This window comes from Pyxicephalus adspersus, chromosome 1 (assembly GCF_032062135.1).
Source record: "Pyxicephalus adspersus chromosome 1, UCB_Pads_2.0, whole genome shotgun sequence".
In the NCBI taxonomy this organism is placed as follows: Eukaryota; Metazoa; Chordata; class Amphibia; order Anura; family Pyxicephalidae; genus Pyxicephalus; species Pyxicephalus adspersus.
The window spans coordinates 138,927,238-138,954,128 of record NC_092858.1 but is presented as its reverse complement, the minus strand read 5'-3'; the positions used below and the strand labels follow the sequence as shown (position 1 = coordinate 138,954,128).

The 26,891-nt window shown below is 34.6% G+C and overlaps 1 protein-coding gene across 3 annotated transcripts in view; it reads right to left on the bottom strand.

Moving 5' to 3' along the window:
- The window catches only part of ELN (elastin), a 56,334-nt gene that overhangs the window by 8,491 nt on the left and 20,952 nt on the right, over positions 1–26,891 (bottom strand). Inside the window, exons 5-34 of one of the 3 annotated variants that reach the window (XM_072428716.1) lie at positions 26,491–26,667; positions 25,805–25,837; positions 22,441–22,515; positions 22,064–22,102; positions 21,415–21,465; positions 20,645–20,683; positions 19,809–19,841; positions 19,589–19,648; positions 18,490–18,540; positions 16,847–16,918; positions 16,673–16,702; positions 15,225–15,296; positions 14,044–14,082; positions 13,029–13,085; positions 11,540–11,596; positions 9,561–9,710; positions 9,430–9,477; positions 7,807–8,019; positions 7,415–7,441; positions 6,810–6,842; positions 6,024–6,050; positions 5,395–5,430; positions 4,989–5,024; positions 4,050–4,085; positions 3,237–3,275; positions 2,950–3,030; positions 2,810–2,878; positions 1,916–1,948; positions 1,282–1,440; positions 847–966 (exon numbers count right to left, since the gene is read on the bottom strand). In XM_072428716.1, coding sequence (XP_072284817.1) covers positions 847–966; positions 1,282–1,440; positions 1,916–1,948; positions 2,810–2,878; positions 2,950–3,030; positions 3,237–3,275; positions 4,050–4,085; positions 4,989–5,024; positions 5,395–5,430; positions 6,024–6,050; positions 6,810–6,842; positions 7,415–7,441; positions 7,807–8,019; positions 9,430–9,477; positions 9,561–9,710; positions 11,540–11,596; positions 13,029–13,085; positions 14,044–14,082; positions 15,225–15,296; positions 16,673–16,702; positions 16,847–16,918; positions 18,490–18,540; positions 19,589–19,648; positions 19,809–19,841; positions 20,645–20,683; positions 21,415–21,465; positions 22,064–22,102; positions 22,441–22,515; positions 25,805–25,837; positions 26,491–26,667 — 1,992 coding nt within the window. The remainder of the gene's footprint in view (positions 1–846; positions 967–1,281; positions 1,441–1,915; positions 1,949–2,809; positions 2,879–2,949; positions 3,031–3,236; positions 3,276–4,049; positions 4,086–4,988; positions 5,025–5,394; positions 5,431–6,023; positions 6,051–6,809; positions 6,843–7,414; positions 7,442–7,806; positions 8,020–9,429; positions 9,478–9,560; positions 9,711–11,539; positions 11,597–13,028; positions 13,086–14,043; positions 14,083–15,224; positions 15,297–16,672; positions 16,703–16,846; positions 16,919–18,489; positions 18,541–19,588; positions 19,649–19,808; positions 19,842–20,644; positions 20,684–21,414; positions 21,466–22,063; positions 22,103–22,440; positions 22,516–25,804; positions 25,838–26,490; positions 26,668–26,891) is intronic. The other 2 variants (XM_072428721.1, XM_072428728.1) reach the window with 2 other exon arrangements.

Genomic DNA, 26,891 nt, shown 5'->3' with positions numbered 1-26,891 from the left:
GATCTTAGGTTCACTTGTCAAAAGCAACTTCATGCCTGAGGAATACAGTTTATTTATTTTCCTTCAACACTTTTTTTACCAGCTGTAAATCACAGTCCCATTGGGTCGCTGACTGGCCGTAGTGCTAAGGTTTCTCAAATTAGCATGTAGTTAACCAATTAACTAAACATAACATTTATTTATCTGCAGTAATTTAGTATTCCTGGATTGCTGTCAATGGCCCCCGGAGACTAGAGTTGGTTGGAGAGCTCAGTGAACACTCAGGCACATGCTTAATGTCTTCACTCCGTCCAGTAAACAGCCATCACACGGTGACATTACAGCTGCATATCTGGTGACTCATAGTAATCTATGTTCCTCATTTTAGAATAAAAAGGTTTTCCTTTTTAGATGGATTGCCAGCTTAGGGTGTTTCTATGGATTTTAGTCATGTAGCTCCAGGGAACATTAGATTTCCAAACAGCCAACTGCATTTTATTGCCCTTATAAAGACGTCAACTAACTTTAGGTCAGCAGTGAGATCATGGTCTAGTCCCAGTTTTTCAAGACTTTTTTTTTTTAAATCTTGTTCTGCTTATGTTGGATGCTTACATGCTTTTAACATACTCCCTTGTAAAAAGAAACTGCCAGTCTTGCATAAAAAAGTTTTAGCCACTTGGTGCTGTTGAGTTTCATGATACTAATGTTTAGCTTTTTTCTACATAGGGTTGTAGTGTACAATGCTATAAAATAAATCATTATTAAAATAGAAAACTCTCTTACTAAAAGCAAATTTGTAATAAAAACAATGAAAATATGTTTTATGAAAGTAATGGATTAGTTATAGAAATTCTATTCAAATCTCACCTCCAGCACCAGCTCCAAGACCACCAAGTCCAGTACCAGCACCTAGACCACCAAGTCCAGTACCAGCACCTAGACCACCAACTCCAGCACCACCACCGAGACTGGCTCCAGGGCCATAACCTGAAAAGAACAATAGCTGTTTAGAAACCAATTTTCTTACTGAAATTGTTCTATTTGACTCATTTGGCAAAGGGCTAACACCTTGTTTGCCAGATAAATGGAATTATTTATCTGATTACCTGTTTGCCACTTTTGTGATTTATCACAACTTTTAAAAGTAGTGATAGGCAGCTGAAAAAAGGGGTAACCAGTACTCAAGTTAACTCAGCTTATGATCCCCAATTTGTTACAGCGTGTCAATCAAATAATCCAGCAATCACTAGCTTTTCATATTAAAAGTAGTTATCTTGATTTTTGTAAGAAATTAGTATGTACCTGGTTTGGGGGGTTTGCCGCCTGCTCCTACACCACCTATACCACCAGGACCTAAGCCAGCTCCAGGTAGCAGTCCAGTACCAGCTCCATATCCAGCTCCAGGTCCTACTCCAGCTCCACCTAACAATCCAGTTCCAGGTCCTACTCCAGCACCATAACCTAAAAACAAGGGCAGACCAAAAAATTATATAACTATATACTCATCCCTTTCGCCACATTTTTATATACAATATTGTCACTCATTGCCCTTTGTCACTCACACTCATTGCCCTTTACTTTTCATTTAATTATTTTCATTGATTGGACTGTTCTTCTGTCTTGTTACAACCTTTTTTTAAATATGGTGTTGCTAATAAAAGCAAAGCAAAAACAAAGCTAAGCATGCACACCGCCTTGGTTTATGTGATGTATGGTGGTTTGCAAGCTCTGCATTTCACATGAACCTTTCTGAAAGAAGAGTGAGGAGTTTCTGGTCTAGGATAAGGATGGGGCTAAGGTAAGTATAACTCATAATTTTTATCTTCACTTACTAAAAGTAGGTGATTTTGGAAGGGGCGCAAAAGTGTACAAGCAGACCTATCTATTCAAGTGGAAAGTTAATCTTAAAGTACAGTCACAGGATCAGTGTACTTACCAGGTTTAGGTGGCTTGCCTCCTGCTGGGTATCCTATTAAAATTATGAAAAACAACGCTATTTAGTATTTTACAGAGTACAACAAAAACAATTTACATTGTAAAATGAAAATATAATTTATTTTTCATTTTAATTAGATGAATGTGAACCTATTTGTTTTATGTTATGTAAATTCTAGCATTGTTTACATCTCCTTTATGGGACCTCACCCGGTCCAATTAGACAACCACAACCAAAATTAAGTAAGGTACAGCAATCACCCAACATGAAAATGCATGAAATATATGTACAATGGGGAGTCTATTGCATTTTTCTGCTAGATAATCTCATAATTTCCATTTTTCGATCAGATCTATAAATAAAAATTTGTAGATTTTTGTAAGAACTTTTTAAATTATATTTTCTTTCAGTTTGAATTAAAAAGCAAAATGACAGGGGGTAGAATAGAGATGTTTAGATGTGGACTGTAATTCCGATTGTAGCCTGGGTGAAATTGAAGAAAATAACACATGCTCATGGTCCCTAAAAAATGATTCATGCATGGCCAACATTAGTCTTAGTACAAGCTCTGAACTGGTAATAGTCCAGCAAAAATAAATAATGGACAAATCTATTTGGTTAATAAATAAAATATGCTTGGGTACTGTCCGACATTTGTTAGCCCGCCAATTTCCCCCAATCATTAAGACAGAGAATCATACAGATTGAGCTGAGCTTCAGATTGCTTCATGATGGTTTAATAACAGAAACAACATTTAGGCCAAGGAACTCCCTCACACTGATCCCACTTTCCCCCTACATAAGAATAGCATTCAGTGTTGAGTCTTCTACATTCCTTGTGCAGTCTTAGAAATAGGCTAAATAAATTAAATTGTACAAGCAGACAACACTGACCTGCTCCTGGTACTCCACCAACTCCAGCTCCTGGTACTCCACCAACGCCAGCTCCTGGTACTCCACCAACTCCAGCTCCTGGTACTCCACCAACGCCAGCTCCTGGTACTCCACCAAGCCAGCTCCTGGTACTCCACCAATGCCAGCTCCTGGTACTCCACCAACTCCAGCTCCTGGTACTCCACCAACGCCAGCTCCTGGTACTCCACCAACTCCAGCTCCTGAGAAATAAGACAGTAATTTGTTGTTAGATTTAAAATTGTACTCTAATATTTTGTTTCTTGTACATTTACTCACAACTTATTTCTACAGTGTATCAGCAACAAACTCAACAGCTACACATTTTGCAAAACAACATAGTTCCTAAATAAGGCAGTTCACTACTTTAGTATTGTCACCAGCATTATCATTTCCAAACAATACTCACCTCCGTTCTTAGGGGGCTTAGCTCCTACACCACCAACACCTGCCAAAGAGAACAATACCGGGTTAATATAACAGGAATTAAAGGCTCTTTAACACTTTATGAGCTCCTATACTATAGGAAGGGCTGCATGACAGCATTGTGTACAGGTAGTACACCCTGAGTTAAGAACATCCAACATACAGACGACTCCTAGATAGGAAAGGGCTTCCCTGCTCACTCCTGTGCAGGACAGAGGCTTGATGGGGGGTGGTGGTTGGCCTGACTTGCTTGGTTGTAAGTAATGACCAAGACAAACTCTGTGGTTGTTTTCTTTTTGCAAATCAAAGCACAGCTTGCTACAGAAGTTAATGAATGTCTCCATAATGTTTGTGAATACCTCACAGTGAGGATACAGTAAATGACACCACGCTGCCTAATAATATGTTGAGAAAAACATCTGTCCAAATTGTATTTATTAAAATAATGTACCTGTTTCAACTTACATACAAATTCAACTTAGGAACAAACATACAGTCCCTATCTCCTATGTAACCCTGGGACTGTCTGTATTCCTATAACACTGTTAAAACAACAATATTATCTATTTTCAGTGTTTACTACTATCACTTTATGAGCCACCAAGGATGTATAGAGAAAGTTGTAATAAATAACACTGGTATTATAAATAGTTAAGTGTCTAGAAAAAAACATATTACATATCATTGTTGAAATTCCCTATGATTTATTACTATTTAAAAATGTTTTATATATACAATACAAGACGTATACTAACACTGTAACTAATATTTGCCTTTTAAGACAACTAATACCAACCTCCAACTGGAAGTCCACCAGCACCAACACCACCAACTGTGGATACAAGAAATCATCACATTAGTTATAGTATCATATCAATAAATTATTAATTTCTTTAATGTAATTTCTAGGACATTCCCTTCTTGGTACCCAGTGTTGTGATGAGTTACTTTATATTGGCATAGATATGGTGTCTATTTAGGCCACATGCTTAAGTCCAATATTAGCAGGAATTACATTTATTTATTGGACCCCTGATGGCTGCTTTGGCTTTTGTGACACTAATATTTGTGGCTGAAATTTCCAAATATTTTAAATAGTATAATTAGATAAATTCTACACACTGCAAAATGGAAAATTTATTGATATTTTTCACAGCATTCCAAAAACTAGCATGTGAAAAAATAAGCAAAACAACAAACCCTATTTTTTATCATTATCTTGCAAAAAGCTCTGATCTATTTTATTTTTTCTCAATATAGCTGAAACCCCTTAACTTTTTTCTATTATGGCAACTCAAAAAGTTTACATTTTTCCCCTACATTCAGTTCCCAGGGTTAACCAGGGAAAATAGAAATAGTAAATCTCTCAAAAATGAGAAAATACAACAAAACAAACTTGACAGAAATTCTAAGCCTTTACTACTATCCACTACGAATGAAAAAAATGGATTTTACAATCCAAGTGGCAAAACAATAGATGAAAAACTTTTGTTTATGTCCTAACATCTACATCTTCTACACCCCTGCAGTCTAATATTTCATTCCTGATAGGAAAAGACCTGAATATGACAGATGGCAGAAGTAGTAGTAAATCATTCATGCCTAGTTAGGATTTAAAGTTAGATGGAATAATTGTTCATTATTCTAATATATCATAAATGACTTAAAACTCAAACTTTATTATTTAACAACTATAACTAAATACACAAATATAACTTGTAAAATTATTACAAACCTCCATATGGCAGACCACCTGGTCCTATTCCTCCAACTATGTGACACAAAATGAAAAATCAGTCACTTTTTTTTCATTTAGTTGCTAAAGGATAAAATCTTAACAACTTATGTAAATTTTTATGAGGTAATATCCCATTGAATGCTGTTCCTATCATCTTCTTGTGCTAGATTCTGCTCTGAAATACTTTTTCTCAAATCTGAGCCTAAATCCTAATCCTGCTAATACTAAAAATAAGATTATCAATTCACTCAAAGATAGAGATCCGTTAATATTGTGTTTTATCCCTTAGTGTTAAACCAGACACAAGGTTTATTATTCTATATATTTATAATGAGATTACCCACACATTATTTGCCAAGTTTAAGCATAATTGTATTTATGTGTATAAAAATTAAACACAAACCTCCAATTGGCAGGCCACCTGGTCCGACGCCTCCAGCTAGGTAATAAAAAAGATAAATGAGTGATATTATAATTACTTGTTACTTTTACCTATATAGTATGTATGCAATAACACATAACAGTAACATGCAACTGGCATTTACAACTACTATACCAGGACACACTAAGTATTAGTACAGCTGGAGATTCGGTTCTTTACTATTACTAAAAAAAATGTATGTAAGCAAAATTTACAATGAAGTATCATGGTGCATATGTCAGAATTAGAAATCATTCGGTTTGTGACAATTTATAGGTTATATATCACAAATTATAGGTTGTGTATTGGAACACATATGCAGCTCAATATTCCTATATGTTTTGTTTTTATTGAGTATTCCTTATGATAAAAAGAAAAAAAAAACATCAGACTGTCATAAAATATATATGAGGATTTAAGCTGTTGACTTAGCAAAGTGAAATATGCCCTTGCAAAGGGAATTGTCACTTAGCTTAGTTAACAAGTGAGCTTATTAGCTTTGTTGAATCTACGTATATGTGCTGGAATTGGACACAATTGTAACCGTGTAAGACATCAACCATTCAAACACATTTTTTGTACATTTCCTTGCATGTAATAAGAACACTTACCTCCAACAGGAAGACCACCAGCTCCAACTGGAAAACAAGACCAAGTATTAAAGGTTGAATTGACAAAGAAAATCTAGATTTAAACACTGGGTTAAAAATGTTTCATGAAATTCAGAATTTGTTTGCTTTATAATAGACTAATAGTAAATATATAAACATAAAACAGTCAAAAGTTTCAGTAGTTTGCCTATTAACTTTACAGATGGCTGAATTCTGAAATAGTTGTAACTTAGTGTGTAATACATTTGGCCTGTGAAACTGATATACTGCCAACTGCTTCTATACACTGTGTTTTATCGACCTATTTGCTATATGAAGTTGCCTTGTCCACTGTTAGGTTTAGTTAGACATTTAAAAGAAGGTGCCCACTACTGTAATTAAAAAAAGGATTTTTTTTACATATATCCACTTGCACCTGAACTTCCATTTGTTTATGCATATTGTAAGGCTACTGTTACAGCAGGCTTTATAGTTTTTGGATGTTTGGATATATTTCGATCCAGCAAATATTGACCTCAGAAAAAAAAGTTTTGAAACATGCAGTCACCTATGCACGCTAATACCTTTACCTATTTCCCTACCTAGGTAAAGATGAAAGGCACGGTGAGTACCTTCACCTCATATCATTTATTAAATACTTTCTAAGTAAATATAAATTACATTATGTTATCTATTTTTTAAATCTACAGTTAGAAGTATTTTTTATTTTGTTAACATGATTGAATTAAAAGTAGTTATATCATAAACTAAAGCTAAAATGTGAAGAATCGCGAAGGACAAACTCACCTCCACCTGGAAGCCCACCAACACCTACTCCAGCTGCAGAAAAAAACAAAACAAAATGAAACTCCAGGTTGAAAGACAGAAGTGCTAGGCAAGCAAGTTGTTCCCTCTTTTTATATTCATAAATTTGGATTTTACTATTGGCTTACATAGTAATGGATCTCAGCTTTGCTCATCCCCCAAGTAATATGACATTTTGGTCAGAACTATTTTAATATTTCCCCTAAATCTAAACTTTAGACAAAATTCATAATCTCAAGACCTCAATTTATACCCCACATTCATATTAACCCACCTTCATATCTTGGATAGAAACTGTATTAAAAAAAAAATTCTTTGGATACGTTTATGTTATTCAACTTTTAATAATGTAATGCCTGAAAAATACTGATGAAGCTGTGCTCCTTTCTCCATCTAAGTCTACATCAAGTGTTAGATTGACACCAATGTGTAACGAAAAATAATCTGTGTGGCTAGCGCTGCTGATAGTATGACGGGAGCTAATATAAAAACAGGATCTAGTTACTTTTACCAATATATTTTATATTTTTCTAGAGTTCACAATTAAAAAAATACATGGATACAGTTTATATGTAATTGCAACTCACCTCCAGTTTTAGGGGGTTTAACATAGCCTGTATAATAAAATATACAAAGAATGATAAGCATTAAAAAACAAAACAAAGGCAACTGGTATAGAAGAAATATTAATACAAAACACTTTTTCTACATATGGTAACGTGTATACAAAATATGGCTTAGGATTCATATTGCTTTTTAAAACTCCCCACACAGCTGCTATTGAACAGCTGCTATTCATTTGGTTAAAATGGACCAGCAGGTATAGTAAAAGTATTACCCCTTTCAACCCTTAACCTGAGACAAGATTCTCATATTATTTCATAGTTATTGTAGTCTTCACTGTGTAATAAGTCTTTCTTTATTTTATTTTTAAATTTATAACTAAAAAAAAAAGTATTTCTATGATTGGATCACTTACCAGCACCAGGATAGCCACCAGCTCCAGGATAGATTCCAGCTCCAGGAACACCACCAACTCCAGGATAGCCACCAGCTCCAGGATAGCCTCCAGCTCCAGGAACACCACCAACTCCAGGATAGCCTCCAGCTCCAGGAACACCACCAACTCCAGGGACGCCTCCAACACCTGGAACTCCACCAGCTCCTGGTACACCTCCAACACCAGGAACACCTTTTGGGACAAATAGCCTACCCTTTACCACTGCATGAGTACAAAAGCAGTAAAAATACATTTTTCACAAAATATGGTTTGGATATTTTTGTAGGGAAAAGATATTAAAAAAAAAATACTGCAAATTACTTTTTTTCTAAGGATTTTTAAAGTTTTAGTCAACTTAACCTTGTAGTCACAGTTGAAAGAATCCTAAGAGTTTAAAGAGCCCACAATGTTATATATTGCATCCTACAAGTCCTTTTATGTGACTAAAGAATTAATTTTCTGCAAGTATTTTCTGAATCTTGTTGATCTTGTTGGAAAATGTGTGTCTTTGTCCTTTACTGAACTAAAATCTCATTCGAGATTGTTATTGGTTATTATGTGTGACCCAAAAGGCAATAATCCTTTATGTAATGGAGATGAGTGGAGCAGAAGGTGTCTGTAGCCTAAATCAGAGGAGTAGTTTGGGTGACATTGTTGCTTCTCTAAAATTACAGTGCAGTTAGCTTTGTCAACCTAGGACAGAAAGCTTGTTATTAGCAAAATTGCCAGATAAAAATACGGTAAAAAAGCTATGCTTTATTATTGATTAGTTTCAAAGATTTAGTGGACTGGTCTGCATTACATATTTTTTCCTATAGATGTCAGTCTGAGCCATAGATTAAATTTTCTGCAAACTTTCAATTTGGCTAGAAGTAATTTTGCATAATGAAATGGGGTAAATGCTGGGCAACTCAGATTAGAAAGTTAGTAGAAATCAGCTAAACCTGTTGATGAAGGAGGGCCCTATTAAAATCATAGTCAGAAAGGGGGGTGGGGGGGCTTCACATTGGTCAGTGAAGTGCTATGTTACACTGGTGATCAGTGGAGAAGAGCCCCCACAGATTGTTGGTTGGTGGTGAAGGGTACCCATTACATTGGTGATCAGTGAGAAGAATGCTCCTTACACTGCTGACCAGTGGTAACAATATACCCATACAAACAGCTGATAAAAACACTGATATCAGGAGTAATTTATATTGGAGCCATATGGGAGGTACCCATTGCAACTTCTGATGGAACCTGGGCTGAGAAAGGCTAATCTAGATACTGTTGGTAATTATTATAAGGGTAGGGATAGTAAGACATTATATAGTTTGTATTCCCACAAATAATGTTATAAGTGTCCACAATAGGAATAAAGGAGTTATGGTCAATAAATTAACATTTACAGATCAGTAGATGCATATTTGTGATGTTTTGATGATTTATTTTAACTGATCTACTACATACTAATATTACAATCATTTTCTTTTGCTGTATTGGCCTACTTGGATCCAGTGTCCACCATTGGCTCTTTTAGTAGGATTAAAGTACATACAGACACTTGTAAAATAGTATTCTGAACAGCCATGATATTTGCAAAACATAGTACTGGTGGCTTACCATATTTAGGAGGTTTTCCACCAGGCTGAACACCAAGTTGGGGTATTCCTGTAAAGAGAATACAGTCACTTTTATAACAACCATAAATTCAATGTGAAAAATGTTTATGTATGTTTTTCATTGTGCATTACCTGCGCCAGGCAGTGCTCCAGTGCCAGGCAAAACACCAGCTCCAGGATAAAGTCCAGGCACAACACCAGGAACAGCTCCACCTCCCGGGCTTAAACCTGGCACAGCACCAGGGATGCCACCAGCTCCAGGTATACCTCCAACTCCAGCCACTGTATGAGACCATAAAGGAAGGAAATGATGCTCATGATTTATTTAAAACATACATTGGTGCACTGCATATAATTACGAGACTTAGTTTTAAAGTTTTAGGCAAAACAGATGGGTAATAGTGAAAATCATTGTTTATTAAACCTTCGAAAGCAAAAGCCAAATCACTGTACCAGCATTTAATCATTTATAGGCTTAGAAATTCAATGAAAACCATATAACAAAACAAAGCAAATAACTAAATGTGCTAAAAATCCGGTCCTAATATTTTTAGTGCCTAAATAAACAAGTTAGATCATACCAGATATAAAGTAATTTATAAGCTTTGATTTTTGCTATACTTAAGGTTACTTCCATATTTTTGTTATTTTGCCCGTAAGATAATATTACATAGTCCTTTAAAAATCCATAAACAGGATTGCATTATCTGTACATCAAAGATGTACTATATTAGCTGTAATTGTTCAAAGGGTTAGCCGCCTGATGTGGTTTTCCACATGTGCTATAAAAGCAACTACTTTAGTAGATTTGGATTATAGTTGCTATCATACATGACCCTAATACAAACATTGGGGAAAAGTCTAAGGCAACAAAACTGTACAAATCCTGCTTAGTTTCACTGACGGGGCCTTACTGGGGGAAATAACATTTTCTGGCATTACCCATTGCTACCAGTTACATTGAAATATTCTGTTCTAGATCAGGCTAGTCAGTGGTTGCAAATATTTGTATTGTTATATTTTATTTCCACCAGTTTTAAAGATTATTCTTGTACTCATTTTGTCTTTTTTGCCTTTATGTACATTAAATTAATATAGTGAACCAGTAGGACACACTACAAAACCATGTGATAGACTTTGGCTTTTATTGCTCCTGAAATATTAGTAAAAGCTGATCTCCTGATAAACAGCTAAATCCATGAAAGAAAAACATATATGAGACCTATATTACCTGTCCAAAGGATTATAGTTTATTCATCTAGTCCTGATAGGGAAGAAACCATTACACAGTACACCTGTGTAGACTACAACACTTAAGAGTCATTAGTGTTGGTCACAAAAGATTAAACTTTACATATTTGATTTGGATACAATTTGGCAGTTTAGACTCATTGCCTTTTTATTGCTGTTTGTGTCCTCATTGGGATGATTCACCTATCCATTTGTACTGGTGACCAATGTCACTAAAAGAAATTACATAAAAATTCCAAATCTTTCGCCCACTAGGGGAATGTGACTTGGTGATAGGTCTATGATATGAATTCCCTTACTTTAGGAGATGTTTTTGGGACATTAAACAAACTGCAAACAAGCCAGCCAAGCAAGGGGTTTAATCCTTCTATACTCTATCCAAAACAAAGTCATGTGTGTACAAAAACTTTATGGAATACAGTGGTGTCTTCTCTACATATTCAGCCCTCCAACTAGACAGTGAAAGAGCTTACATATGACTGATGAAGTCAACCCTATGCTCTTTCTGCTCTCTCTTCCATGAGAATGTTCTTTGTTAACATATTTGCATGTGGCACCCACTCCTACCCTACTTCTGCCAATATGAGTATTATTATTATTAATATTATCAACAGGATTTATATAGCGTCAACATATTACGCAGTGCTGTACATTAAATACGCGTTGCAAATGACAGATAAAGACAGTGACACAGGAGGAGGAGAGGACCCGGAACTGAAGAGCTTACGATCTAGGAAGATTAAAATCAGTATGATTCAATACCTAAACTAGTTATCCCTTGTTGTATTTATATTTTTGGGGGTTCAGCTTTAGGTTTGCTATATTACCGCTAAAGTAGAATATAGAAGGAGAAAACTTACCACCATATCTTCCGGCCTTAGCTGCAGCTTTGGCGGCTGCTGCCTGAGCACCTACGCCTAAGCATCGAAAAGAGAGAAAAAGAAATCATTAGTCCTGGCAAGGCTCTACAGCTATCAGAACAACACCTGTTTCTCATTACATCATTCTGCACAGAACAGCGGGATCCTGCCATAACAGGATAAAGCTGAGCATAGGAAATTAATTCACATTTAAAAGAACACATTTGGGATCATGAAGGTCACCATAATGTCTCTAAGCCAAGATGTAGGAAAATGAATAATAGGAGTTAAAGGCTGTCAGCAAATATACCATATTTGACTTATTCGACTGTCTCTCTGTAGCCCCTTCTTTGCTATGATGAATGCACGACTTTGAGTTAGCTCTTCAGTTCTGTGCAACATTTAAAACAGATGCTATATGTTTACTTTATTTGAATGCATTAAAAAAAATCTGTTAGCCTCCTAAAATGATATATATGACTGTGAATTACCTTGAGAGTACTTACTATGGTTACGAAAGGTTAAACAAAAACAGAACACTGTCAGGAAATACACTGTGCTTTGTTACAATCAGATCATTCCCGGTATGTCAAAGACATACTGTAAATATACTTTTCTCATAATATGACATAACCTTGCACCTTAGGTATGTGTGGTCACATACGTCACAATTCTGCCAGAAGTATTTTCATCTCCTTTAACCATGATTAGGTTTTTTATTAGAAATGTAGTATAGATATAGCTAGTAACACCTCACTATTATAAGCTATGATGCCTGATTCCTTTGCTTCCTCCACCTTTGCTTTCCTTTCCCTATACTCTGCTATATTACATTTACTTAACTGACCTGTAAATTATCAATGTATATTGCAAACATTATATAAACAAATCAGTACATTGGTGGTCAGAGAGAAAAACATAAATACATATAATATGAATTTAAATATAAAGACTTTGAAAAGTGAACTTTACCCAAGAAAAAAATGTAAATTTTGCAGTTTAGCATTCGTTTAGGCTATTTTCAGACCTGCAGTGGGTGTATGCATGTATATGTATGTTGGTATATATTTTTGAAATGTCTCAAAGGGGTACTTACATAATTCCCAGTGGAGTTACACAGGGACCCCTTTATAAAAATTGCAAAATATAACCAAATGTAAACGATGAACATATATACTAATGCTTAGCCAATAACAATACAAATCTTATGACCAAGTGATAACACAGGTCTATGAAAAAAAGGATATTGTACTGGTCACAGATATGGCAAAAAAATGAAAAAGGAGTTGATTATACAGGCCATTAAAACGGGAATAAGAGGCTAAGGAACCATGCAGAGAGAATGTCCTTATGCCCTTTGTATACCATAATTAGACAACAAATGGTGCTTTGGTTCTACTATTACCGGTACAATAAAATAACTCTTTAGTCTTCTCAGACATATGTGTAACATGGTTTGAGGACTAGCAGCCCAACACACAATACATACCAGTTCCTGTAGGATATCCAGCTTTTCCACCAGCTCCCAAAGCACCAGCACCAAAACCTACAATGCAGAATAAGCATTTGGTTAATTAGGTGTCACAGTGAAAGATCATGAAAGCCAGGCTCAATATGTAATTATGTATTATATATTAAGTATGAAATTGACATTCCGTGCATATTAGGAGCAGATTGAAGCAAACCTTTAATATACAGACTTTGCTATTCATAAAATAAATGTTTAATAGCTGCAAAAACTTATAAAAATTTGTTCCTAATATAAAAAAGATGTTAAATATGCTTTTACACAATACAGCAGTATGTTCTTGTAGGTGTAATAATAATGGATGTGTAATGACTTGGAGAGCTCGCTAACCACTGTAGTACTAAAGTTGTGTGTGCGTTTTATCTCCGTACTTATAATATCTCCATCGTATGTTCTGTATTAACATACCAAAACTGTCAAGAGTAGCAATATTCTGTGGTTGAAATATAGTCATTCTGTTATACATATGCATTATCTTATATATAAACGAGAACTGTTATGTGTTCCAGTATAAGTCAAAATATCAAGCTCCTGGGTCAGACCTCTCATCTCTCTGCTAGGAGAATTATGTAGATTAGAAGGCTATTAATGTCAGCCACACTCATTACATGTCACAGCAACTTATAAATTATTTTCATATTGGCCAGACACACTGCAGACGCAGTTCTCTCATACATATTTTTAATGTTGTGGCATATGCTTGTATAGAAACAATTTTACAAAGAAAAAGAAGCTGTGCATGCCAGGAAATACAGTGAAATAATAATAAAAGAACATGTTTACTTATTTCTTCTCTCGCACAGGCTTCAACATGGACCTGCACAATATTTCCTTCTCATTAACCACAATGCAGAACAGTGTGCTTCGATATGTTGACATTTTTTCCGTATGGAATTTTTTGCCATTACATTTTATTCCAGGCTATTAATTTGCATTGAGACTCCAAGGGAGATGAATAAATTGTTGGTAGACTTACCTCCAGGTCCTCCTGATGTGTAGGGAACTCCATATCCTCCTACAAAAAAGAAAAACATTTACTTTAAAGGGGACAACCCATTTACACTGTATGTATATAGTTCTAAACTAACTAGGTAATAATTACCAGGAAACTGCTATGGGGCTCAGTATTAAGGAAAGCAAACAAAAAGCCAATGCAAGCGACATACATTTTCAGATGGCGCCATTTATTAATATATATATCTGAAAGATCCCACCAAACCTATAATGTTTGGTGCAATAACAGCTGTTTTTTGTTTTTCATATGCCTCCTCTGTAACAATTTTTTATTACCTGTTGATCTTACCTGTAGACCTATTATTTAAACACTGCCTGTAAATTGACCTAAATACTGTTTGTTCTGCAGTGAAATCACAAACCTGCAATGTTACCCTGTAGTCTTAATGTACAACTAAATCTTAATAAAAAAAATTGTAACCAAGTAGATATTTTATTGCAGAAACAACATGCAATGTCTTTTCTACAATTAAATAAACTTACCAGCCTGATCTCTTTTTTTTATTTACACTACATCCATTGTCCAATTATTAATATTATAATATTATTATATTAAATTATTCCTCCAAATTTTAGTGATGTTGTTATCAGAACTAAAAATGCTATAATTGGCTGATGTCAGATGAGTTGTCGGAATCATGAATAAAATGTTAATTCTCCTGTTATCTGTGTTTTGGAATACATTTGTATCACTAGCATCCCAAAGGCAATGTTCAGAGGTGCTTGTGTTCTGCTTCACCTGAACGGCTGTCAAAAGAGCCCTGCAAAATGTTCATCTTCACCATCACTCATAGAGAAATTTCAACCTTCCTCCTTTATAGACAGCAGGCATCACTTACTGAAAATGAGTATTTCTATGATAAGCTGGCCCTTGGTATACACCAGCCCTTCTATCTTATCCTTCCTCATGGAAACAGCAAAGTGTTGTAGTGTCAGAATTCCACATATGAGCTACTAGTCTCAGGGATGTCTTTAGTAGGAATACGACATTGCATAGCAGAATATTACATAGTGTAACTCGTGTATAGTGTAACAAAATGTACAGACAGTCTTGTAAAACTCACAAATCAAAAAACATGGGTGATATTAAAATTACTGTTTTAGATGCCACTAAAACCAGCTAATAAAATATACTGTACATACCTGGTAGTTTAGGTGCTTTAATAGGATAACCCAGAGGTACACCAGGCTGTTGTCCACCAAAACCACCAAAACCTTGAAATAAAAAAATGTAGCCACTCATAAAAATATGTTAATATTTTAAAGCAAAAGTTATATTTGGAGAGTTAGAGGTGCGCTATTAAATCATTGCTGTCTGTTTCCTCTTTGGGGAAATATTACATCCTATTTGGTAAATATTGGCCAGGGTGGGATTTATTAACACTAATTATTTCTTCTCAATTTCAAATTAGATATTTGTAGGACAGACATATAGACATTATTTGTAAGATTTAATTTGTAAGGTTTATATACTATTTATACAGCATCTGAATCTGTGCTTCCAATGACCAATAATCAATGGATAGGCATCAAGGAGATTGCATTCTGCAACAGTTGTATAAACAGCAGACTTGTTTATTTCAGTTTTAAATTATTTTATTCTATATAAGGAGTCAGACAGTATAAAAAAATCAAAATATGGCCAATTATAATAAATTCTATAATACATGCTTAAACAGTTACTCCAACTTTAGATTCTTTTATTCTATATAAGGAAATATAGGGTGATGAAGGACAAGCCATTCAAATGTTTTCTATAAAACATTTGCAAATGGTAATGTTAGTGGAATCTACATTCCATTTTAGAAGGACACAGCCTATATGTCCTCTGCAGGTGTAAACTGCTAAGAAGTTATGATGATCCTGACTGTATCTCATAATGGCACATTACATCATTGTAGAAGGTTAGAGGCCAGAATTAGTTGTTTTATGATTGGGGCTCACATTGGGATATGTCTATGGCTGTTCAGATAGTCTAATAAAACAACATGGTGAGCAAAGACTTCAGAGGGTTTGGTTTCCTTCTTCAGCTCCCTTTTCTGATAGTGTTATAAGCGGGACTAATATCTGTGCAGCAAGAGCTCCATCTCTTCCCTGGCTCTTTATCTGTATTGGCTCTGGATTTAGGACAGGGTGCGGTAAAGGAAAAACAACATGCTCTCAGCACCCGCTTCCTCATTCAAAAAATGTCAACTAGAGCAAAATTTTTATAATTAAACACCAGCTTGCAGATATCAGGATATAGATTTTGGCATTACTCTCCAATTTATTTAATAGTTTAGAATGTGTAAAAATGAATAGCTATCACATGTTCAATCATATCTTCTATTAGTTACTTTTTGGAGAAACCATCCTACATGATAATTATAGTAATATTATGTTGTAGGATCATATTTGGGGAACACTGTGCTCGGGATTATAAAAATATCTGAGATGTACTGTGAGAAAATATTAATCTAATTGGCTGTCATGGGAGAAAACTGCTCCTTTGAATTTTGTATTTCTTTACCATAATCTCATCCCTATATTTAGTTTTTTTGTAGATCGGTTTAGTGTTACAAAGTCATAAAGAACATTATTTGTAGACTTACCAGGTATTCCACCCAACACTCCGCCACCAGCTACAAAGAAGAGCAAACAAAAGGTTATGTTAAAATACAATAGCATAAGATATTTTCCTTAAATTGCCGGCAGCCATAGCAGCAGGCCTTAATACAGCATACAGAACAGGTAATGAAACAAACAGAAGCAATTGTCATCCTCACCTTGAGCTTTCTGCTTCACACCACTCCCAGTTGCAACTCCTGGAATAACACCAACTCCTGGGTATCTCACACCTTTATGAAGAAGGTTTTAAGAAACCAGTGAGGTACTGAATTATGTACAAATAAAATGTATATGGAAAATAAGTCTTTGCTGGCGTATTGGCATTTCTAGAGAGTATTATTTTTCCCATCATTTACAAACAGATCCTAATGTGATTTAAAAAACTTAGTTACACAAGAGTAAGTATAGAAAGATAGAATTGTCAAAAGTTTGCGGTGCCAATGGTAATCTAAATTCAGTGATGAATTCTTAAGGAGAACCTGTTTTAAAGTTGGTTCCTTAACAACTCTATTGGTTGGGGAGGTTATTTATCACATTAGGCTAAGGAAGGAGTGTGTTTGTAGGTGAAAGGGGTTTTAGAAGGGGGAGAGGGGTGGTTGGAGTAAGACTTCACTGTACAGAAAAGTAGAGATTTGCAAATATGCCTTAATGTCTGGACCTATTGATGGCTCTGGGATACTGTTTTAACTAAAGGTAACTCCTGCACATTTCTGGCAAAACTCCTAAACAACAGAGGGCCTTGAGTATAATTGGTTGGCTGAAGAACTGTCATTAAATAAAACTAAAAAGATGGTAATGCTAATATCTGCAAATCCTCCGGCTATAGGAACTTAGGAATCCAACAGACTTACACATCTGGAGAAATAATGGTATACTGCATCTTTTTATGTGCAGCCAGAAAATCAATTTAGGATATTTTTATAATTTTAAAGAGTTTAATCTCCCAAAGCCATGTTCTTTGGTACGTCCTATTGCATCATTCAGTACAAACTCAATTTTTACCCAAATAACTCACATTTTACTCTAATAAGATTATCTCCCTCCCTGGCCTTTCCTCCTACAGTACTTTTTACAATTGATTACTTAGACCCTTATGATGGTAATGAAAATGAAAACACTCCAGATATATGATGATGATATATTATTTTTGTTCTAGATAATAACTATTTCTATATTATCTTAGAAAATCAGATATCTCTTTTTATTGTACCGTTTCTATTTAAACAACACTAAAGGCTCATGGATGGCAGTCACAAGTGCCAAATGCAGTTACTATATGATGCCAAGCATTATATAATGAATAAAAGTTCTCCCTTTAAAATCCTCCTTTATTTGTGTTTCTTATGCTCCCTCTAAGATATACTTTTTAAACATATTCTAAATTAAATTAACATGCAAGATTGGCTTATGTTGGTGTCCTATTTGCAAAGCACAGTCTATGATGATGCCGTATTTATTATAAGAGGATGTACTCTTTTATTGGAAAAGTGTACTCACAGTGTGGAGACATGGCACCAGCAACCGTGTCAATCAGAGCTGCCTCTATAGATACGGTGATTATACCAGGTCAAAATATGTGAAAAACTTTGAACCCAGAGTTCATCTTGAACTCCCAAGATTTTATATAGGTTTCAGGTCAGAGACTCGCCCATATTTCAATAATGTATGGGGTTTTGTTTCCTTATACAATTGCAGAGATATTAAGTGGAAATGATAAACGTTCACTATAGTGTAATGCAACATATACCTAATAATTCTTAATGCATGGTACAACCAGGGTGGTCCAATCTACTGTGCTCACCTGATCCAGGCAGTACTCCACCTCCAGGGAATGTCCCGGGAATTCCAGCACCTGGAATTTTCACAAAAAGTACAAAATTATTAATTAATCTGGTAAATGATGAAAGAACAAACGTGTTTTGCTTTGCAGCCTATAATAGAAGTATTAGAATACTAAACATGTACTGTCATTAATTCCATTTCATTTCTTTGGATCAGTGAGCCCTTTTTAATTACAAAATTCACAGTTTCTTACCATGACACATAAACCTTGAGCAAATCACTGCTATACCTGGATGTACTAGTTTCTGACCCTGCCCCCAAAGCTGTTCATATACCTGTACTATTGAGCATAAAGCATATACAATAAAGTTCAGTTGTCTACTAGGTGATCAGTTTTACTACATGTTAGATGCTTATCATAGAATAACCTAAAAAACAAGACATCCTCAGGTTGCAAAGTGAATGGAATTCCCATCATTGAGAGCCATCACTTAAAAATGTGTCGCCAACACCAGTAGAGGGGTTTCTTTTATCCCTAAACACAGCCTTTACATATACTTTGAGAAATCACTAAAGAACTGGGTTTATAAGAGTTTATCAGAGTTTTATAACTTAATATAATTTTATTATATAACTAAATATAATTCTATAATATTCAAGTACAACATTTTATGTAAGTATGACCATTATTGAGCTATCATAGTGGTAGAACATAATAACTTTGTTTAGTCAGCATAGAACATTGAGTGAAGGTTTGTTCCCTTCTCTTTTGTTAAATGTTCGAGAAGAGAATGGAGGGGGGGGGTTTAAAAATTTCTTGGGGTTATCTCTCCACCTGTGGTTCTTGTGAGTGTTATTAGAAAGTTTCACTCTAATTTTTTAATTGTGTATAGAGAATACAGATGGATATTGTTAGCTAGCCGTTTAATAGCAATTTTAGAAAGTGTCAGTAACACTCTGGGGGATGCTGAAATTTCTAAGAAATATGAGAAACCTATGGTGTCCATCCAAAGTTGAAATACATCTTTTATTGAGCTAGTCTTGGCCGCTTACCAGTGTATCATTCAGTATATTGGGAGCAATACTGCACACAATAATATTATGAAAAGGTTTCCCACCTGGAACTTTTCCGGGTTTTCCTCCAGCTCCTGGCTGAACACCATTTTGGGGTATGACACCTAAATAATAATGTAGAGTAATGTGTAAATAAATATAAATATATATTTATATATATATATATATATATATATATATATTATTATTATCTATAGTTACATTGGCCAACTAACAATAATGGATTATTTGTAAATGACTAGCATTTGGCTGGGGATTACTTACCAGAAGTCACTCCTGGTACAGAACCAACACCTCCTGCAAGAACATAGATAAAATAATGTATAGTTACCAACTAACTTAGACAGATTGTCTAAATCAATTGAATAGCTGTGCTAGAAATGACATGTGCTTTTTTTTTTATATATGGGGAAGAATGGGGAATCAATAGATGGGTCTTTTACTGTGGTCAATCATTTTCAATGGAACAGTCCATTGATGACATGCACATCCTTATAAAATGTAGGTGTGTAAAAAGTAACATAGCCGTTTATATCAGAGACCAAGAGCATAGACTGTGCAAGAAGCAACATTAACAGCTACAGTTGCTTGGGTAGATATGGTATTTGTTGCCTGCAAAGATTTCATTTTCAACAATATATTGAAAAAATTACAGTTGGTACACAGCTAACTAAAATTGTAATGAGTTAACAAATTTTGCTTAGATATAGCAAAACTTGCCAAATTTCTACTGAAGCACAAATGCTCTGTTATTTCCCTTAGGTGTGTTCATTAGTCTGGCATCTATTCACCAGTCTGTGTCCTGCAGGTTTCTGTTATGTAATCTCCTGATCTGAACATAATATTTGAGAGCACTGTGAATTCAGATAATGTTCTATGAGTTTTTTTGAGAAGCGGGCAGGGCCAACTTTAGACTTTCCAACTTTGGAAAAAATATTTCCCTCTAGCTACGCACATGTTGCTGAGAAAGCCTGAGTCAGCAATAATGACCATGCGTATAAAAGGGAACGTCCCTTCTCAAGTGAGTTGCTGACAGAATAATTGGATTATATAAGTCATAAAACCTGTAAACAGTCAAGGAGGTTGGAAATAAAACTGACCTGGGATTAAACCGCCTGGATATGCACCAGGTACTCCCCCTGTAACAGAAACATAGTTGAATACACAGTAGAATTATTGCAGTAACAACACACGAGTGGGCATTAGGATCAACCAGACATTTACTTGCCACCTAACAATGAGTACATTTTAAAAACTACATAAAGAAAAATATCTTTTACTCCCAGTAAAGTAGGAATTAAACCCATATTGATAATAGTTATAGTTCATTTACCGTAGGGGCAAAAACTTTTCATTTAGCCAAAATAATTTTTTATTGAGCTGTAAAGCTTTGTATACTCCAATCAACTAACCTGATAAAAATGTTTTTCATTTAATTTCCATCTTGCTAGGGTGTTTAACTCTCCCTGTATATTTTTGTTGATCTTTTTTAATTTTTCTATTAATACCTAGAATCAGATCTGTTGCTAAAATAAAACTATAGAATAAAGCCCACCTCCTCCCACCCATGAAGACATTGGGGTTGATTTCATATCTGCATTTTTAATATCTGACTGAGCATTTTAGTGTTTGTCAAAATATAATATTTCATATTTCTCAGACAGAATATCAAAACACCAGTTAGTCACGGAATCTCGGTCACAGAAATATACAGTATATGGGGTGATACTGCATAATGCAGCGCTATATAAATCTTTTCTCATGATATACAGAAAACACCTGGGAAAATTCTAAATTTAATAAGATGATATCATAATGGCAGCTGGCAGAACAGGGTGGGAAGAAAGGAAAGGGAAGAACGGACACTGACCTGCACCACCTTGTACCACTCCCCCGGGGTACAAGCCAGGGATCCCTGCACCTGTCAGGAAGTTATTGTCAAACATTAGTATTCTGTATGAAACATTTTCACTATGAACTTTTATAAAGGCACACATTTATATATATATATATATATATATATATACATAGATCAGGATCATCTATATTACTTCAACTCATTCTCCACTTTGTTCGCATTTTAAGTAAATAAAGAAAGTAAAAGGCAGCAGATTTTGAGAAACACTCTAATGACAAGCCTAGTTTTAAAAGGTCCCAGCTATAGAAGGAAAAAAGACTAAGTGATATACTTAAATATAATCTGCGAGGCAGGAATATAACTTATTTTTGAGGGTGGTGGCAATATATATTTGCTTCAGTACCTACTGGATCACTGTCTTGGAATAAACATTTTTATACTGGGGCCCTGAGAATGCTGTGCTTGTTCTTCAGGTCAGTGATTGTGGGATCAAGTAATGAAGCCACCAAAAGACATCAACCCCCAAAAAAAGTCAACATTGGTATACCAGAAAGCTGGGCAGTACAATATATTCTAAATATTACCCTATTGTAGACTATACATGAAATATATAAAAAAAAACAATAGTTATACAAAGTTATGAAGCCATGCTTTGCATTACCTGGTCCTTTTCCTGGTTTAACTCCAGCACCAATGCCTCCTTGGTGGAAGGATAAAGAAAAGTTATTAAGCACCACATTTCAGGTAATACCACACTATATTTGTAACAGATATAACTGCACTTATTTAGTTATATAACAGAACTGTGATGATATGCAAATTATTATAGCACATACTGTAATTTTTATTAGTCACATTAGCAAAAGATTATTTCTGATTGGTTGGTATGGTTTACTATGCATTGGTTAGACTGAATTAGACAAATTTACTATATTATTTATGAATGAGTGGGTAGTTACATATTATTCCATGTGTCAGGGAAAGAGACAGAAAGAAAACAATAATTTGCTGGACATTTATTTGAGGTAAATTATTTACCTGGAAGCAGTCCACCAGTACCCACACCGCCAACACCGCCAACTCCACCAACTCCACCAACACCGCCAACTCCACCTATTGGAGATAAATGTTCAATGTAAGTTACTTATTTGTTTACATGTTTAAATGACTGACTTTGCATGTACTCTGCATGTCATTCCTACAGTTGTCTCTAATTTCTTCTAGCAAGATTATGTCTGTGTACTTTTTTCCCATTGTGTTCTATTTGTTAAGATGTTTCTACATTGTCCAAGTGTTTTTATGTGTGTATATTGTCTTTCTTTATACTGTGGAACACAAACGTATCTAAACCCAGCTCTCCTAAAACAGAACCCAAAACTCCTACATGATACGTAAAATTTGGTGGCAATCCTTTTTGGTGAAACTATTAAAACAAAAACGCATTTTAGAAACTAAACAGTTTAAAGAATTTTTAATAGACTAGTGTCACCATAGTCTTGGTTACCAACCTTCAGCTTCCTTATTTAGTAAAGTCTTATATTAGTGTTCCTAGATCACAAAAGTATTTATGTTGTCTACCTCCAGGGGATAATCTAGGGAAGTGGTTGCCATTTCTGTTAGAGCTGAGGAAATTATAATTTCCAAAGTAATTGTGAATTTCTTGGAATTAAACTTTAATGGCTGAAGTCTAGTTTAAATTCCATCCTCTGCTTGTAATGCGGAATTCTTTATCAGCAAACATTTGTAATCCACAGAATGAGTGTACTAGGCTGCTCTAACCCAATCACAGCTTCAGGTTTAAACTAATATGTTCAAATGAATGCAAGATAAAGGTCAGGAAACAGGAACAAGCCAAGTTAAACAAACCACAATGGCACAGGCTGATGTCAACATGAACTGACTAACCATTTCCAGTGATATTTTTATTATTGTGCTGAATAAACACTCATTTTCATTTTCTCCTGTATCCGGTTGTTTTATTAAGGTTTATCAGATTAACTTTAAGGATCTCAGAATTATTTAGTGATTGTGTAATCCATATAAATACGCATAGGGCCCCTAAACAACTGTCTGAATGAAATAATTTTATGTAACTTTGTCTCCTGTCTTAAATCGGTCAAAATGTACTGTAATATTACATCACTTTTTAAACACTCAACCATTATGGCAGAATTTATTTTTATCAAATCCTCTGTAAACACGTCTGCTGGGATGCTGAAACATTCAAAACGGGTTATAAAAATCATGAACACTTGGCAGTTCATGACTGCTTTGTAATAAAAAGCTGATCTCAGAAATGAGAAATATATTGTTTTCTCTGCATCTTCCAAATAGTATATTGATTTTTGGACAATAAATTGCACTAGGTTAAATGCTAGCTACCTACCAATATGTCCTTTATATCTGTTAGGATGTATGTTTTGTTGCAATAAGGGTATATGCATTCATATTTGAGATTTTAAGGGAACAAATAATGCAAATATGTACGTTTGGAAAAACTAACTTAACTAAAAATGCTAGACCTCCTATTGTTGGCCTAATCTTCTTCAATGATAAAACTAATAGTTAAACCTGTTACTAATAGTTACATCTTTTATCTGGACATTTAATCTTGCTGAGAATTACCCAAACTTGGTTAGTATAAAAGTATTGTGGGGTTCTATAATTTTGAAAATGAAAGGCAGATCCTTTATCTTCTGGCTTTCTAAATTACAGATTTTTCAGAATTGTGTTCTATAGCAATTGACTAAAAGCTTTTAGGCTTATTTCAGAACAAATAGTTGGTAATTATATTGTAGTCACAATGGCTATTTGGTACTAAGCAGTTGTGGCTTAAAAGAAAAAAAATAAACATAACAGTAATTTATTAATGACTCTACAATCATTTGTAACCCTTTTTGAACAAATATACCTAGTAACCTTTTTACTACTTAGGTATAAGGAACATAGGATGATAGAAGAACACAATAGGCAAAAGACTGGAGAAGCTACTTACCGATACAACAAACAAATACATGAGAAAAATCAAGAAAATCAACTAGTACAAAGCAGTTAGGCAGAGATATCAGGATTGCACAACTCCGGATCTTGAGGGCCACATACAAGTATTGATTACAACTGGTATAATGTTTTTTGTTCATTAAACTACAACATAACTTTTACAGCACATTACTAACTATTTGCTTGGAGAAAAGCTATGCATGGCCCTCAGGAAGATCATGGCCCTCAAGCAGTGAAGTAGTGTGTTATAAAATTATGTAAATACATAATTGGATGAAATATCCTTGCTGGATATTTCTTACAATTGATGTGATGTAAGATCCTAGTTTTAACTTTCTGGTTAAATGTTTCATAATCATCTTGCCATAATTATCTGCACATTGTGCTCTCATGTGCAGATAGTCTTCATACCTTTTGTTGGCTGTGCTTCTACCTTTTGAGCCCCTGGAGCACCTAGAAAAGCACCAGTTGTCGTACACTGCTGGTCAGTAAGCTGTTACACTATAATATGTATTTGTGGAAGTAAACAGATGTGATACAATCCATTTTCAAAGTATGTCAATGGAAGATTTGTGTATCAATGGAACCACTTTAAGAGACAGTGGTGGAGAAGAAACTCCTATTTCTCCACTTCCTAATATGTGTTTTTGTAAAATCATATTTATTTTTTTGTACACTTGCTTGCCATTGAGTATTTTTGTGTACCTAAATAAATGTTTTTTTGTATTATTGTTAAATAATAACAAACATCTGTTGGATAATAAAATTTTTAACACATGCATCATTTATAGAACCTTAAACCTTTTTCTTTTTTTTTGTAATTTAAAAAGTTGTTTTTTGATTACAAAGCATATATAGGCATCATCAGTAAAACACAAAATAATTCACAAAAGCTTTAGTAACAGTAAAGCATTCTCAGAGCATGGCAAGAGCTGGTTTAATTCTGACTCTCTCTCTCTCTCGCTCTAACTTTGTCTAAGGCTTTGGACCATTGGTCTGAACATGGCTAGCATGTTAGGGCATAAGTCATTTCAACTGTTTTTTAATCTGCCCTTTCCCTGGAAACAGCATGGTTTTTATGAAACCATAAATTAAAAAAGGTAAACATGGAAAGGATATTTGTAATGTATTTAATGTAAAAAAGCAGGAAAATGTATACAAAGTGCTATACATAACATTAAAACTAAAATTTCTACTATAGAGTAAAAAATGCAAGCATGTTTTTAAATCTGCAGGCAAATTTACAGATGAAATGTAATATTCCAAATAAAACTTATTCTAAGTAAAAAAAACTTTTGGTTTAACTTAAAATATATTGTGAATATATTTTAATACTGAAACCTAGAATACTCTAGAACAACCTGATGTAGCCTATCTAGGAAAATGAACATTCCAAACCCACCTGCACCAGTTCCAAGGCCTCCTGGTCCATAACCTGATGGTATAAAGAGACAATAATGTGATTACTGTATTTTACCAAACTATAATTAAATCACTAAATTGTTGATTGTAGTGCTATGATATGTTTCATTTATGTGATATATTAAAAGATTAAAAAAAAATTACATTCTATATTCTATTCTAACACAAATGTATCAAATCATTTCATTCATGATTTCTTTATAACCCTGTGCAATTTGTGTAAGGATATCCAGATTTGTGTAATTTGATGGATATTATTGGATATATCTGTGGTGAAAAAGCAGAGAGATAGTTGCTTTTTGCATACTATATATTAATGTACTTTGTATTGCATAAAATATCAGGAAATATGCCTGTTCTAAAGGTCAAATTTACACCTTATTTGGCAGTTTCTGTTACAATAATGATCTTGTATTGACATCTGTGTGCTTTGTTGCACACAAAAACATAAAGTAAGAACAAATGGTTGAAATATTTTATGTATATTTTATAGATAAAAGTAACAATGTAATACAAGCATGTAAATGTGCGCTTTTTAATGAATAGATCAAGTTTGCTACAATACATTTTGTGATATTTTTCTGCCTTTTTAAATTCAAATATATTATTATTGTGTGCTGTCAAATTGTGTGATGCAGCTATATGGTAATTTTTTGTATCACCCACCTGGTTTTGGTGGTTTGCCACCAGCTCCATAACCACCAGCTCCATAACCACCAGCTCCTAGACCGCCAGCTCCAAGACCGCCAGCTCCATAACCGCCAGCTCCATAACCACCAGCTCCATAGCCGCCAGCTCCAAGACCGCCAGCTCCAAGACCACCAGCACCAAGGGTTCCAACACCTGTTACAAACATATGTAAAACATCACATAAGTAATACTCCAAATCTTTCTCTGTACTTTTGGCAATGGCAATTTTGTGAAAATAATATGATGTTAAAAAATGAAAAGCTAAAAACATCTGTAATAAAACTTACTTATTAAAAGGAAATAGCATACATCCTGAGACTTAAAAATGTAAGGAGGTAATTATAGTTCCCTTGTGCCATTAATTCATTGACAGTAAT